The 12235-nt window shown below is 34.8% G+C and overlaps 1 protein-coding gene across 2 annotated transcripts in view; it reads left to right on the top strand.

The window, feature by feature from the left end:
* Positions 1-12235, top strand: part of ATRN (attractin) — a 144180-nt gene that overhangs the window by 56191 nt on the left and 75754 nt on the right. For both annotated transcript variants that reach the window (XM_081289210.1, XM_081289209.1), the window contains exons 7-10: positions 7005-7095; positions 7900-8143; positions 8863-9046; positions 10134-10288. In XM_081289210.1, the coding sequence (XP_081145336.1) occupies positions 7005-7095; positions 7900-8143; positions 8863-9046; positions 10134-10288 (674 nt within the window). The remainder of the gene's footprint in view (positions 1-7004; positions 7096-7899; positions 8144-8862; positions 9047-10133; positions 10289-12235) is intronic.

Below are 12235 nucleotides of genomic sequence, written 5' to 3' on the forward strand. Positions count from 1 at the left end.
AGGAAATTTTCTGCAACTTCAATTATAAATTTTATAGTCATTTATACTCTCAAATAAGAAAAGTATTTCAGGATTTGGGCTTACTCTCTATTTCTTCCACAAGCTTTTTAATCTAAAATTTTAAGTTTTATTAAAAAGCAGTTCCTATTTTATGTCACTCTGTGGTCCTTTTGCAAAATCAGTGGTCTTGGCCTCTAATCTTGGTTCAGATTGCCAGTTAAAATTTCATTACTCAATTGCTTTCCCTTGAACAAAAAGAGATCCTTAACAAAAAGTTTAAAAGAGAAGAATGGAGCAACATGTAGCCAAATAAGGAAAAGACTATCACCTCATTCAGTGAACTTTAAAACAGACTCAGCGTACCTTAAGTGTGAATGCTTCTGTACCTCACAGGAATCACCCTGGGAAGATTCTGAGAATTGTCCCCAGTAGCCTCAAATCTAGAAAATAGTAAATTGAGTGGGTATTATGATTATTATCATTATTATTATTATTATTATCTCTTTTAATTGAAGAGCAGGATACTAGTTGCTAAGGATCAAGTGAAAAGTGGGAAAATTGACCACAAGTGGCTGACTGCCCAGATGTTAGGGCATTTCAATAGTGATAAGACTTTCACCCTAGAGTAGGACTTTTGAACAAGCTCTCACAGAAGAGAAGAATATTTTATTCTGACAGTCTACACCCTTTCATCCAAGCCCAAACATTTACTGAGATTTCAGAGAAGTGGATGGAACATAAAGTACCAGGCTTCATGATAAGTAGGATGGCAATCCAGTAAACTTGTCTAGGAAACAGAAACAAGAAGCCACCCATACTTTGTCAATAAAATGTCTGGAAAGGTATGTTGAAGGACAAACAAGATGAAAGAAGCAGCATTATAGCTAATACAAATATTCTATGATGTAAAACAGTGAAGAGGATTATTGAATGTAGCATATAAATTCTGACAAGAACCCATCATGTAAAAAAAGTTACTTCAAGAAGATTACTTTCAAATGCTTGTTCTACAGATCAACTTAAATTAGAATTTAAATTCAGAAAAATAAGGTGAGAGATAAGAAAATAAAAACAGACTGAATGAAATAGAAATAAATTAGATCCAGCAAAACCTGAAATGAAATCAAATCACTGACAGATTAATGAGATAATTTCAGTGAATACAGCTGAAAAGATTGAAAAAATTAGAGAAAAGTAAAAACATAGGAGAGACAGGAAGTGATCCACTATAAACATAATTGTCACTGAAGAAAAGAGCCTAATAAACAGAATAAATGGATTGAAGTAGTATAAACTTTTTTCAGGAAAATTTTCTAGTTTCTCAATGAGAAGATCTGATTTGATCATTTTATTGAACTTTAGGAAGAAAATGTTGTTTGGGAAGACTTAGGTCATTCTTTGCTTTCTATTGATCCTGGGGCCATGTCCTATCTCTGCAGTGCCTTTGCTTTGGTCTTTGGGGAGCCCAGATGCTGCTATTGGGTTACCAGTGTACTGTGGCATGATGGTCATTGGGTCGCCAGACAATGCAGGGGCTTGTGAGGGGATGTCTGTTCTGTGAAAGACACCTATATATGAATTGCTGAAGTTTGTCTTACTTATCTGCTTGTTTGTATCTTAGAACTAGTTATTTAATATTCAGTTGTCTTAGGCTTGGCTCCCAGAATAATTTATGTGGTCTTTAGAATTTCTTATATTTTATCAATATTGTTCTTGTCTTGTATTTGCCTGTGTTGTGGAAAAAAATTGACAGCCTATTATGTAAGGATCTTTTGGGAATTCACCTATGCCAGATTGTGGGCACCTGCCAGCACCTGTCAGATCTTGGACTGACAACTTAAGGAGGAACAAAACATATTAAGGTGCAGATTAGCACCCCCTGTGACACTTGAAAGATTCGTGAATTGGAGCATCTAGAGACTTAATTCTTTGCTTCCTTTTTAAAAATTTCTTCTCTTATACTCACACTTCATGTGTATGTGTTTATATGGAACACCTTCCATAGCCAGAATTCTATAAAAATTTTATAGTGGTATTCAATGAATTTCATAAAAACATTTTCCTGAATAGATTTAAGTTATTTCTACTTTGACAAAGTACAGTCTTGTGTTTTAAAAAAGGCACAGGGGGTGGGGTAGGGGTGGAGAGAAAGAGGAAGATCTGATACAGACAAACAAGAGAGGAAGAGGAAGAAAGAGACAGAAAATGAGAATGATGACTTCAACACAGAAAAATAAATCATATAATAGGGATAAAATCAAGCTGGCCTTAGATACCTCCATGGCAATGTTTAAACTCAGCCATGTTGAAGGGAGCAGCCACCTGCAACTTTCTGGAAGAAAGGAAGGACAGGACTTCAAATATTATACCCAGCTAACATGTCATTCATTGTAAGGCTAGCATGCAAATAGGTGAAGAAGTGCATATGAGTGCTGCTTTTTAAAAACATTCATTCATTCATTCATTGATTCATTTATTTTAGAAGTAGTTGAACACAATACCTTGATTTTATTTACTTATTTTTATGTGGTGCTGAGGATCGAACCCAGTACCTCGCACGTGCTAGACAAGCACTCTACCGCTGAGCTACAATCCCAGCCCTGATGAGTGCTGCTTTTACAAAATACTACTTGGTTGTGAAATCAACCAATTAAGTATTAAAGAGCTCAAGGAGAAGTCATGGTAGAATGACTGCGAGAAGATTGCCTGAGCTCAGACGCAGATTCTGTAGTAAATATCTATGGGATTATAGAATGGAATGTGAATGTTATGAACATGTAGTGTCAATATAACAAAAATAGGGAGAAGAAATGGGATTAGAAATGTTAATGATAAGATTTTCAGCTTTCAAAGCAGGAAGCTAGTAGAGTGCCCAAAAGTAAATTGTGTAAACATTTAAAACTTCAGCAAACAACATTAGTTAATAAAATAATTAATAAAACTAAATAATTAGCTACTTAATGGATAATGATTAAATAACACTAAAGCTTAAATAATTTTCATGTATTTTTTAAAAACGGACTATTCCAAAAATATATAAAGTAAATAGCCAATACTAATTTATATGTTGTTTGCATTTAATAGATGTCACCATGTTGTTATATTTGCTTCAGATCTTGTATAAAATATTTTAGAGAAAAGGAAAAGTTTAGATAAAATAAAATGAATACTAATGCATTTAGCACTTATACTGGGAAATAAAACATTGTGAATACAATTGAGGACTCTGGTATGTTCTTCTCAAGTACCAGAGGTAGTGTCCTGATTTTGGTTTCAGTTGTTCACCTGCATTTCTTAAAAATATGTTGAAAGCCAGGCACAGTGGCATATGTCTGTAATCTCAGCAGCTTGGGAGACTGAGGCAGGAGGATTTAAGTTCACAGCCAGCCTCAGCAACTTAGTGAGGCTCTAAGCAACTCAGTGAGACCCTGTCTCTAAATAAAATACAAAATAGGGCTGGAGATGTGGCTCAGTGGTCAAGTGCCCCTGAATTTAATCCCTGGTACCGCCCCCCCCCATAAAAAAGTTGTATTACTATATTTTCTGGTTGTAGTCTTCATAAAAAACAACATTTTGGCTGGGTATGATGGTGCAAAGGTGTAATCCCAGCTACTCAGGAGGCTGAAGCAGAAGAATTGTAAGTTTGAGGCCAGTCTCAGCAACTTTTGTGAGACCCTGTTTTGAAATAATAAAAAGGCCTGGGACCATACTACCACAAGCAGTATACTGATTCAGTGCAATCCTCATCAAAATACCAATGGCATTCTTCACAGAGCTAGAAAGAACAGTCCTAAAATTCATTTGGAAGAAAAAAAGACCCAGAATAGCCAAAACAATTTTAAGGCAAAAAAGCCATGCTGGAGTCATCAGAGTACCTGTCTTCAAATTATACTACAGAGCTATAGTAACAAAAACTGCATGGTACTGGCATACAAACAGTCACAGAGACAACCCCACACATCTGTAGTCATTTCTTGACAAAAGTGCCAAAAAGATACATTAGAGAAAAGACAGCCTTTTTAACCAATGGTGTTGGGTAAACTGGTTATCCATATAAAGAAGAATGAAACTAGACCTTATCTTTCACCTTGCATAAAAATCAGCTCACAATGAATCAAAGACCTGGGAGTTAGACCAGAAACTATACAACTTCTACAAGAAAACATAGGGTCAGCACTCCAACACATAGGCATAGGTAATGACTTCTCGATACCCATAAAGCTCAGGAAATAATGCCAGGAGTTAATAATGGGATGGCATCAAATTAAAAAGCTGCACAGCAAAGGAAACAATTAGGAGTGTAATGGGAACGTACAGAATAGGGAAAATCTTTGCTGGATAAGTATCTCTAAAGTATATTAAAAAACTTTAAAAACTTTACACCAAAAATAATACAATTAATAAATGGGAAAATGAATTAAACAGACATTGCTCAAAAGAAGAAATACAAATGGCGAACAAATATATGAAGAAATGTTCAACAGTATTAGTAATTAGAGAATGTAAATCAAAACTACACTGAGATTTCATTTTACACCAGTCAGAATGGCAGTCATCAAGAATAAAAGGCTGGAAAGGATGTGGGGGAGAAGGAACATTATACTGTTGGTGGGATTGCAAATTAATACTACCACTATGGAAATCTATTGATTCCTCAAAAGAGTAGTCATGGAACCACCAAATAACACAGTTATACACTCCTCAGTGTTTTTATTAAAGAATTACAGTAATTACACTACAGTGATATGTGCATACCCATTTTTATAGCAGCACAATTCATGATAGCCAAACTATGGAACCAGCCTAGGTGTCCATCAACAGAAGAATGGATAAAGAAAATGTGGGATATATACACAATGGAGTTTTATTCAGCCATAGAGAAGAATGAAATTATGTCATTTGCAGAGAAATGGATGGAACTAGATACCACTATCATGATAAGAGAAATAAGTCAAACTCAGAAGGTCAAGGGTGGTATATTTTCTCTCATAAGCAGAAGCTAGAGAGGAAAAGGACAAGAAAGATGGGAGCAATCTCATGAAAATCAAAGGGACTTCAGTAGAAGAAAGGAACCAAGGGGGTGGGAGATGGGAAGGAAGGAAAGAAGTGCTGGGGAGTGATACTGGCCAAATTATATTGTTACATTGTGTGCATGTATGAATATGCAACAAGATACCCATTGATATGTACAACTATAACATACTGATTTTGAAAAACATGGATAAAAAAGGCCTAGGAGTGTTAGCTCAGTGATCAAGTGCTTCTGAGTTCAATTCCTAGTACTGGGGGAAAAACTAAAAACAATATTCTGCATTTTTGTCCTTTATTTAGCTTAACATTCTTTGAGATTTATGTTGCTATATATTGCTTGAGTTTATTTGATATATGGATATGATTTATTAATTAATTTATTAATTTATTAATTCATTTTTAATTGATAGCTGTTTTTGCTATGATGTTATGATAGAATTTTTCTAACATTTTCTTTTAAGAATGTTTTTGAGGGGCTGGGGTTTTGGCTCAGTGGTAGAGCACTTGCCTAGCTTGTGTAAGGCACTGGGTTCGAGCCTCAGTACCACATTAAAAAAAATAAGTAAACAAAATAAAGGTATTTTTTAAAAAAAGGAATGTTTTTGATAATTTTTTAAAAAGTTGGATTATCCAGGTATACTCTCAGAGAAAAGAAACATTTACTAAAGTACAACAAGACCTTTGTTTTTTCTTTTTTTTTTTTTTTTTGGCTGTTAATTCTAGAAAAGTTAAAATTAATACTTTTAGCTGTGTGGGGGTGCCATATACCTGTAATCCCAGCTACTTTGGAGGCTGAGGCAGGAGGGTAACAGGTTTGAGACTAGCCTGGGCAAGTTAGCAAGATCCTGTTTCAAAGTAAAATTTTAAAAAGGGCTGTGGATGGGGCTGGGTTTGTGGCTCGGTGGTAGAGCGCTTGCTTAGCATGCATGAGCCCCTGGGTTTGATTCCCAGCATCACGTTAAAAACAACAACAACTAAATAAACAAAAGTATTGTGTCCATCTACAACTAAAAATATTTTAAAAAGGGGGGGCTGTGGATGTAGCTTATTAGTAGAATGATCCTGGATTCACTTCCCAGTACCACCCCCATCTCACACAATGTTGCCTCCTGCTGTGCAAAAAAAAATAAACATTTTAAAAGTATCATCTAAGGATTTATCCTTGTATATAAAATTTTTTTTGTTAATCTTTTTCCCCCTGTTTATGTGCATAGAAAGATAACTGGAATGTTGTTTACTCACTGTTAATAATATTTATTTCTAGGTAACAGAATGTGGGGTTGTGTTTTAAACTTTTAGCTGTTTTCTTCATAATGAACGTGTATGATTTATTATAGCAACTCAGTGATATTTTTCTCGAAAACAAACAAAATACTCAAAATTAAATATGTTAAGATGTTGAATATGATTATTCAGTAATGCAAGGGTAAGTATAAATTGTATGGCAAGAGTATTAAATTATTTTCATTTTGGCATGTTTGTATTTCAAAAGATCAGTATGTAAATTTATAGTATAATTGAAATGCTATAATATATTCAGCCTTCCTTAAAAGTATGACTAAAATCAATTAGATGAAAGAAAAGGGAAATTTTCTAGTAATTTCCTTTTATTTATCTTCAGTTTTTTATGATGGATTGAAGGAAAAGTTATTATAATAAATTAAGTTTAAGTCCCTTTAGTATGATGCAATCTTCCAGTGATTTAGACTACAGAAGAGATTTTCAGAAGAGGCATTAGAAGCTTCCACCAGACTTTTATTTCCTTCTTGTCCCAGTGCTACGTAGTCCACCGTCCCTTCCTGAATTTTCAGATACCTAGTGGGCTCAGGTGTCAGTAGTGTTTGCCAGGGTAACAGGCGCCTCCCTGTATCCTTGATTTAATGAACATCTCAAAACTGGATTGTTACAAATAAAAGAGTACAAGATATTCTGTTTTGTCATTTGAATAAAAATTTGATCTGTTTGTTTTGTAGGTATGACCTTGCTTCTAGGGAATGGCTTCCACTAAACCATTCTGTGAACAATGTGGTTGTTAGATATGGTCATTCTTTGGCTTTATATCAGGTAAAAATACCCGCACTCTGTACTAAGCCTGAAACTCGACTCTTTCAGTTAATTTATGTATTATGCAGTTGAAAAGCTATTGAATGTTGTTTTTTTAATTGGGGCAGACTTTCTTTATTTGATTGGCTAAGTTGTAAGTGGAAGAAGCTGCAACTTCTTGAACCCAAGAGATTTTAATGGATCTAACCATACTGAGATATTATTGATTGTGATACCAAGTGGTTAGAACTGTAGATTAAAAAGTATTGAATAGCATTTATACCATTCCAGGTTTATCTAAGAATTGTCAAGCAACTAAATAATAATTTTCACCTCCCATTTTTGGAGGTATGTGTTAGGATGAAGCAACTTTATTTTTTCAAGTTATTTTATTATGTAAAAGATCTCATATAAGCAAGCCCAAGAAAATGACAAAGTTTTAGAGACATAAAATATGATTTGCTTATTTTTGTTCCTTTTTGCATCCTCTTCCTAATTATTCATGGAATGGCCCATTAATAATTTTTAAGCTGAGAACATTATTGACGTTTTTGAACTGGTCATTTTTTGTTCTCAGATTTGAATTTTTTTTGTTTTTTGTTTTTTTGGTTTTTTTTAGAGAGAGAGAAAGAATTTTTAATATTTATTTTTTCGTTTTTGGTGGATATAACATCTTTATTTTTTTGATTTTAAATGTGGTGCTGAGGATCGAACCCAGCACCCTGTGCATGCCAGGCGAGCGCATTATCGCTTGAGCCACATCCCAGCCCCTCAGATTTGAATTTTTAATGTTTTTTAAATCCTGTTTATGTTTTTTTCCTCTAGGATAATATTTACATGTATGGAGGAAAAATTGATTCAACAGGCAATGTGACCAATGAGTTGAGAGTGTTTCATATTCATAACGAATCATGGGTATCGTTGACCCCAAAGGCAAAGGAGCAGTATGCAGTGGTTGGACACTCAGCACACATTGTAACACTGAAGAGTGGCCGGGTGGTCATGCTGGTTATCTTTGGTCACTGCCCACTCTATGGATATATAAGCAATGTACAGGAATATGACTTGGGTAGGTATATTTTTTTCTAATAAACATGTTTTAAACATCAACTTAAAAACCTCTCCCTTTATTGTTAGGATGTTAAACAATATTCAAGCTAACCTAGATCCAGTTCTTCATCTTGAAACACAGATTACACGGGTATAACCAGTAAAATTTAGGCTATTGATGCCCCTTTCTCGTGTGTATGTGCTAGTGTCAATGCAAGAAGCCAAAGAAGGCACTGAATACTTTGGTTGTTAAAAATCAATAAAAATAGTTCAGCACTACAAATACTATGGAAGAGAACTTGAATGGCCCTTTAATGATTGGCTTAATGGAGTGTGAATTTCCCTTAATATATAATCTTTCCTTTGGTTAAATTTTATTTTATCTATTATTGTTTAGTGGGAGTATCAGCCATAATTGACATTTTGATAAAGTTGGCCCATAATATACACATCTATACTGGTCACTTAAAGGCCATAGTGAATTAAATTCTCACTTGTTAAATTTAATGAAATTGTTTTCCTATATAGAGTGTTAGAACATCAAAACATGTAACAGATTGGAATTGGCCATATGGCTTTGTTACAAGTTTTAAGTGAATTTTTTTTTTTTTTTTAGACAGAAAGATAAAATTATATGTATCAACCCTCTTGAAATCTCTTCTCCATCTGTGCGATATTTTGAAGTTGCATTTTAGAGAAGGGGAACCTGCATGCTTTTGACTGTTTTTCCCTTTCCAGAGAGGAACACCTGGAGTATTTTGCAGACCCAAGGTGCCCTTGTGCAAGGGGGTTATGGCCACAGCAGTGTTTATGATCACAGGACCAAAGCCCTGTATGTCCACGGCGGTTACAAGGCTTTCAGTGCCAATAAATACCGGCTTGCAGATGACCTCTACAGATACGATGTGGACACCCAGAAGTGGTGGGTGCTTTTTCTTGAGCTTTTGCTTAAAAGTGTGAATTCTATAGAGGCAATTGTTGGAAAAATATATTTGCTGATTTTTTTTTTTTGGTTTCAGACCGGGCAGGTAATTCTGTTTAGCATTGTATATAAAGAAATTAGGAAAAAGCATAGGGTAATAAATTAGCTGATGTTTATTTTGTTATATTATCCTATTTGTAATATGAAACTGCTTGGTTTTAGGGCATTGATTTCCAGTTTTCATACACTGAACGCTACAATAAAATTTTTTCCCTTCAGAATCCTAAGGAGTGAACTACATAGTTGAGTTTGTATACACATTTATAATTAAATAAACTATATTCTCTTTTTCTGGTGGTGATGTTTGAGATGGAACCCACGCATGGGAGGCAAGTGCTCTACCACTGAGCTGTACCTCCAGTAAGATATATTCAGTTTTGAACTTTGTCTTGATGATCCAAGTGTCACCCTTGGGGTCGGCTACTGGTGTCAATCCAATAAAATCAAATAGGATGCTGATACCTAATTGATAGAGCTCGCTTCACTCTGAACCAGAGACCAGCTTATAAAAAGTACTCTGATTTTAACAACTGTAAAGCTAGTCTGAGTTATGAAATCATGTAATTTTAAAGCAATGTTTTTCTTCTTTTTGTATTTCCTCACATATTTGAGACCGTGCCCATGAAAATGTATTTACATTTTGGAATAAAAATCATCATTTTTAGTGACTTTATAATACTTTTTCATCTGAGTATACTGAGCCTGTGTGATTGGAAGTTTTGGTTTCTAGCTTTTGTCTTATTAGTATTTTGCATAGGTCTCTCTGTTTCATATGATTTCTGCCCAGAAAGTGGAGTTATAGTACCATGGGGTATTAACATTTTAAGGATCTTAATATCTTTTGCCAAAATTCTTATAAGTTTCTAAAGTTTTACATGTTTGTTGAGAGAGCTGCTAAGTACAAGGAAAATTCTGCAAGTATTTACACATTTGGGTTTGAAGCTAATAAAATGGTTATGTTTGCATTAGATAAATAACTATTCTTAAAAACTAACCTTATATTTATTATTTTTAAATAAACTCAAAGGACCATTCTTAAGGACAGCCGATTTTTCCGTTACTTGCACACAGCTGTGATAGTGAGTGGAACCATGCTGGTGTTTGGAGGAAATACACACAATGACACATCCATGAGCCATGGTGCCAAATGCTTCTCTTCAGACTTCATGGCTTATGACATTGGTAAGTTTCCCAGAGCCATTTTTCTCTTCAGAAGTGTTTTTTTTTTTTTTTTTTTTTTTTTTTTTTTTTTTTTTTATATAAGCAGCATTTTAAAAGAAACTGAAAACATCACTAGTTCAAACGGTAAGGCCACTTGAAAGAGGTCCAAATGGTAGTTTTGTATTTATTTGACTAAAGTTATATATTTATTTAGAAGCATTACTTTACATTCAGTTCTTTTAGAAGTCACTCTTTTTTATTTTTGAAGATGAGTTGAGATAACTAGTCTCTTCTTTGTTAGAAATGCTTTACATAGTAGTGTTATTTTGTAACTACCAGCACTGGGTTAAGATTAGCTTTATTTTATTTCTTGTAAAACAAGTCTCACATGTATTCTTGGTGTGATAACATACTTGACCACCAGAGGGCAGTATTTCCTCATTAATAAGTAATACCAGTGTTGTGTATAAATATTATTAGATGTTCATTTAAAAAATTTTTTTTTAATTGTGGTAAAATACACATAACATAAAATCTACTATCTTAATCTTTAAAAGTATATAGTTTGGGGCTGGGGTTGTGGCTCAGTGGTAGTGTTCACCTAGAATCTGTGAGGCACTGGTTTTGATCCTCAGCACCACAGGGGGAAAAATAAATAAATAAATAAAATTATTTTAAAAAAGTGTATAGTTGGTAGAATTAAATATAATCATAATGCTATGCATTTAGCACTACAATTCATCTCCATAACTGTCTTCATCTTATAAATCTGAAACTATCCATTTGGCAACATTTCCACCTTCCCTCTATCCTTTGCAACTACCATTATACTGTCTGTCTTTATTGTATACAAATAAATCTACAGTTCACTTTCAGCAGACATTTATGTGCTAGCTCCTGAACTTCTGCATTGGGGATGATCAAATGAATAAGTTATAGCCCTTAGAGTAAAAGTGGAGGAGACAGAGAAATGAGCAGACAATATAGTTGCAATTCAAGATTGTTTTTCCACTGAAAGCAATATATTTGAGCATAATCAAGTATTCCTACGTCCTGGTAAGGGCAACAGCAGGGAAGGCCTTCTTGTAGGTCCTGAGGAACACTGGGAATCAGTCACGTACTATTAGTACTTCCCAAACAGAGGAAGTCCATGTGTGGTGACACAGAGATAGGAAGTGACCAAGGCACATATTTAGGGCCTGTGAGTTATTACTATCCTGTTCATCATACCAAAGGTAGCAGTGACCCCAAAAGAGACTAGAAAAGTAAACAGTTGTCAGCCTAGGACCTTCAGATCTTAAGTAGCCTGTTATGTTATGTTGAGGAATGTGGGATTTTTGAAGCATGTTTCAGAGGAAGTGATGGAATTGTATGTATATTTTAGGAATATTGCATTAATGGCGTTTTGTAGTATTTGGAAAGGGGCATGTTGGCATTTAGGAGACTTGCTGAAGTCTTGGTGAAGGTTTGAACTAAGGTGGTAGATGTGGCTCTGAGAATAAAGATACATACTTTGATAGCTACCAGGAACTTTGAGGTTTGATGGGATGTGTTTTGAAAGAAGTGAAAGCCTCCTTAATCCCAGGTATGTGATGTGGACCATTACCTATTGCCAAGATTGGGAATCAACATGGAGGAGTACAATCTGAGAAGACGAGAGTGAAGGAAATGTTGGACCATATCCAATTGAGGATATCTGAGAGAGAACAACTCAGAGAGCTGGTAGGAAGCTTCAGGAGGTGTGAACTTCTGTAATGAAAAACAGCCACAGGGCAGATGGATAGAGAAGTCCAAAAGAGAGTGAAGATTGTGAATAGTGTTATGGAAGTAGGAGGAAAATAGGCGAGAAGGATGATCTCAGAAGAATCGGTTAATGCCTCCAGAATAGTTAAGTAAAATAAGGACCTGAAAGTCCTTCAGATTTAGCAAGAGTTATTATTACCCTCTAGTCATAGAGGAGTAACGTAG

The sequence above is a fragment of the Spermophilus citellus genome (genome assembly GCF_964194105.1).
Source record: "Spermophilus citellus genome assembly, chromosome: 4".
Classification (NCBI taxonomy): domain Eukaryota; kingdom Metazoa; phylum Chordata; class Mammalia; order Rodentia; family Sciuridae; genus Spermophilus; species Spermophilus citellus.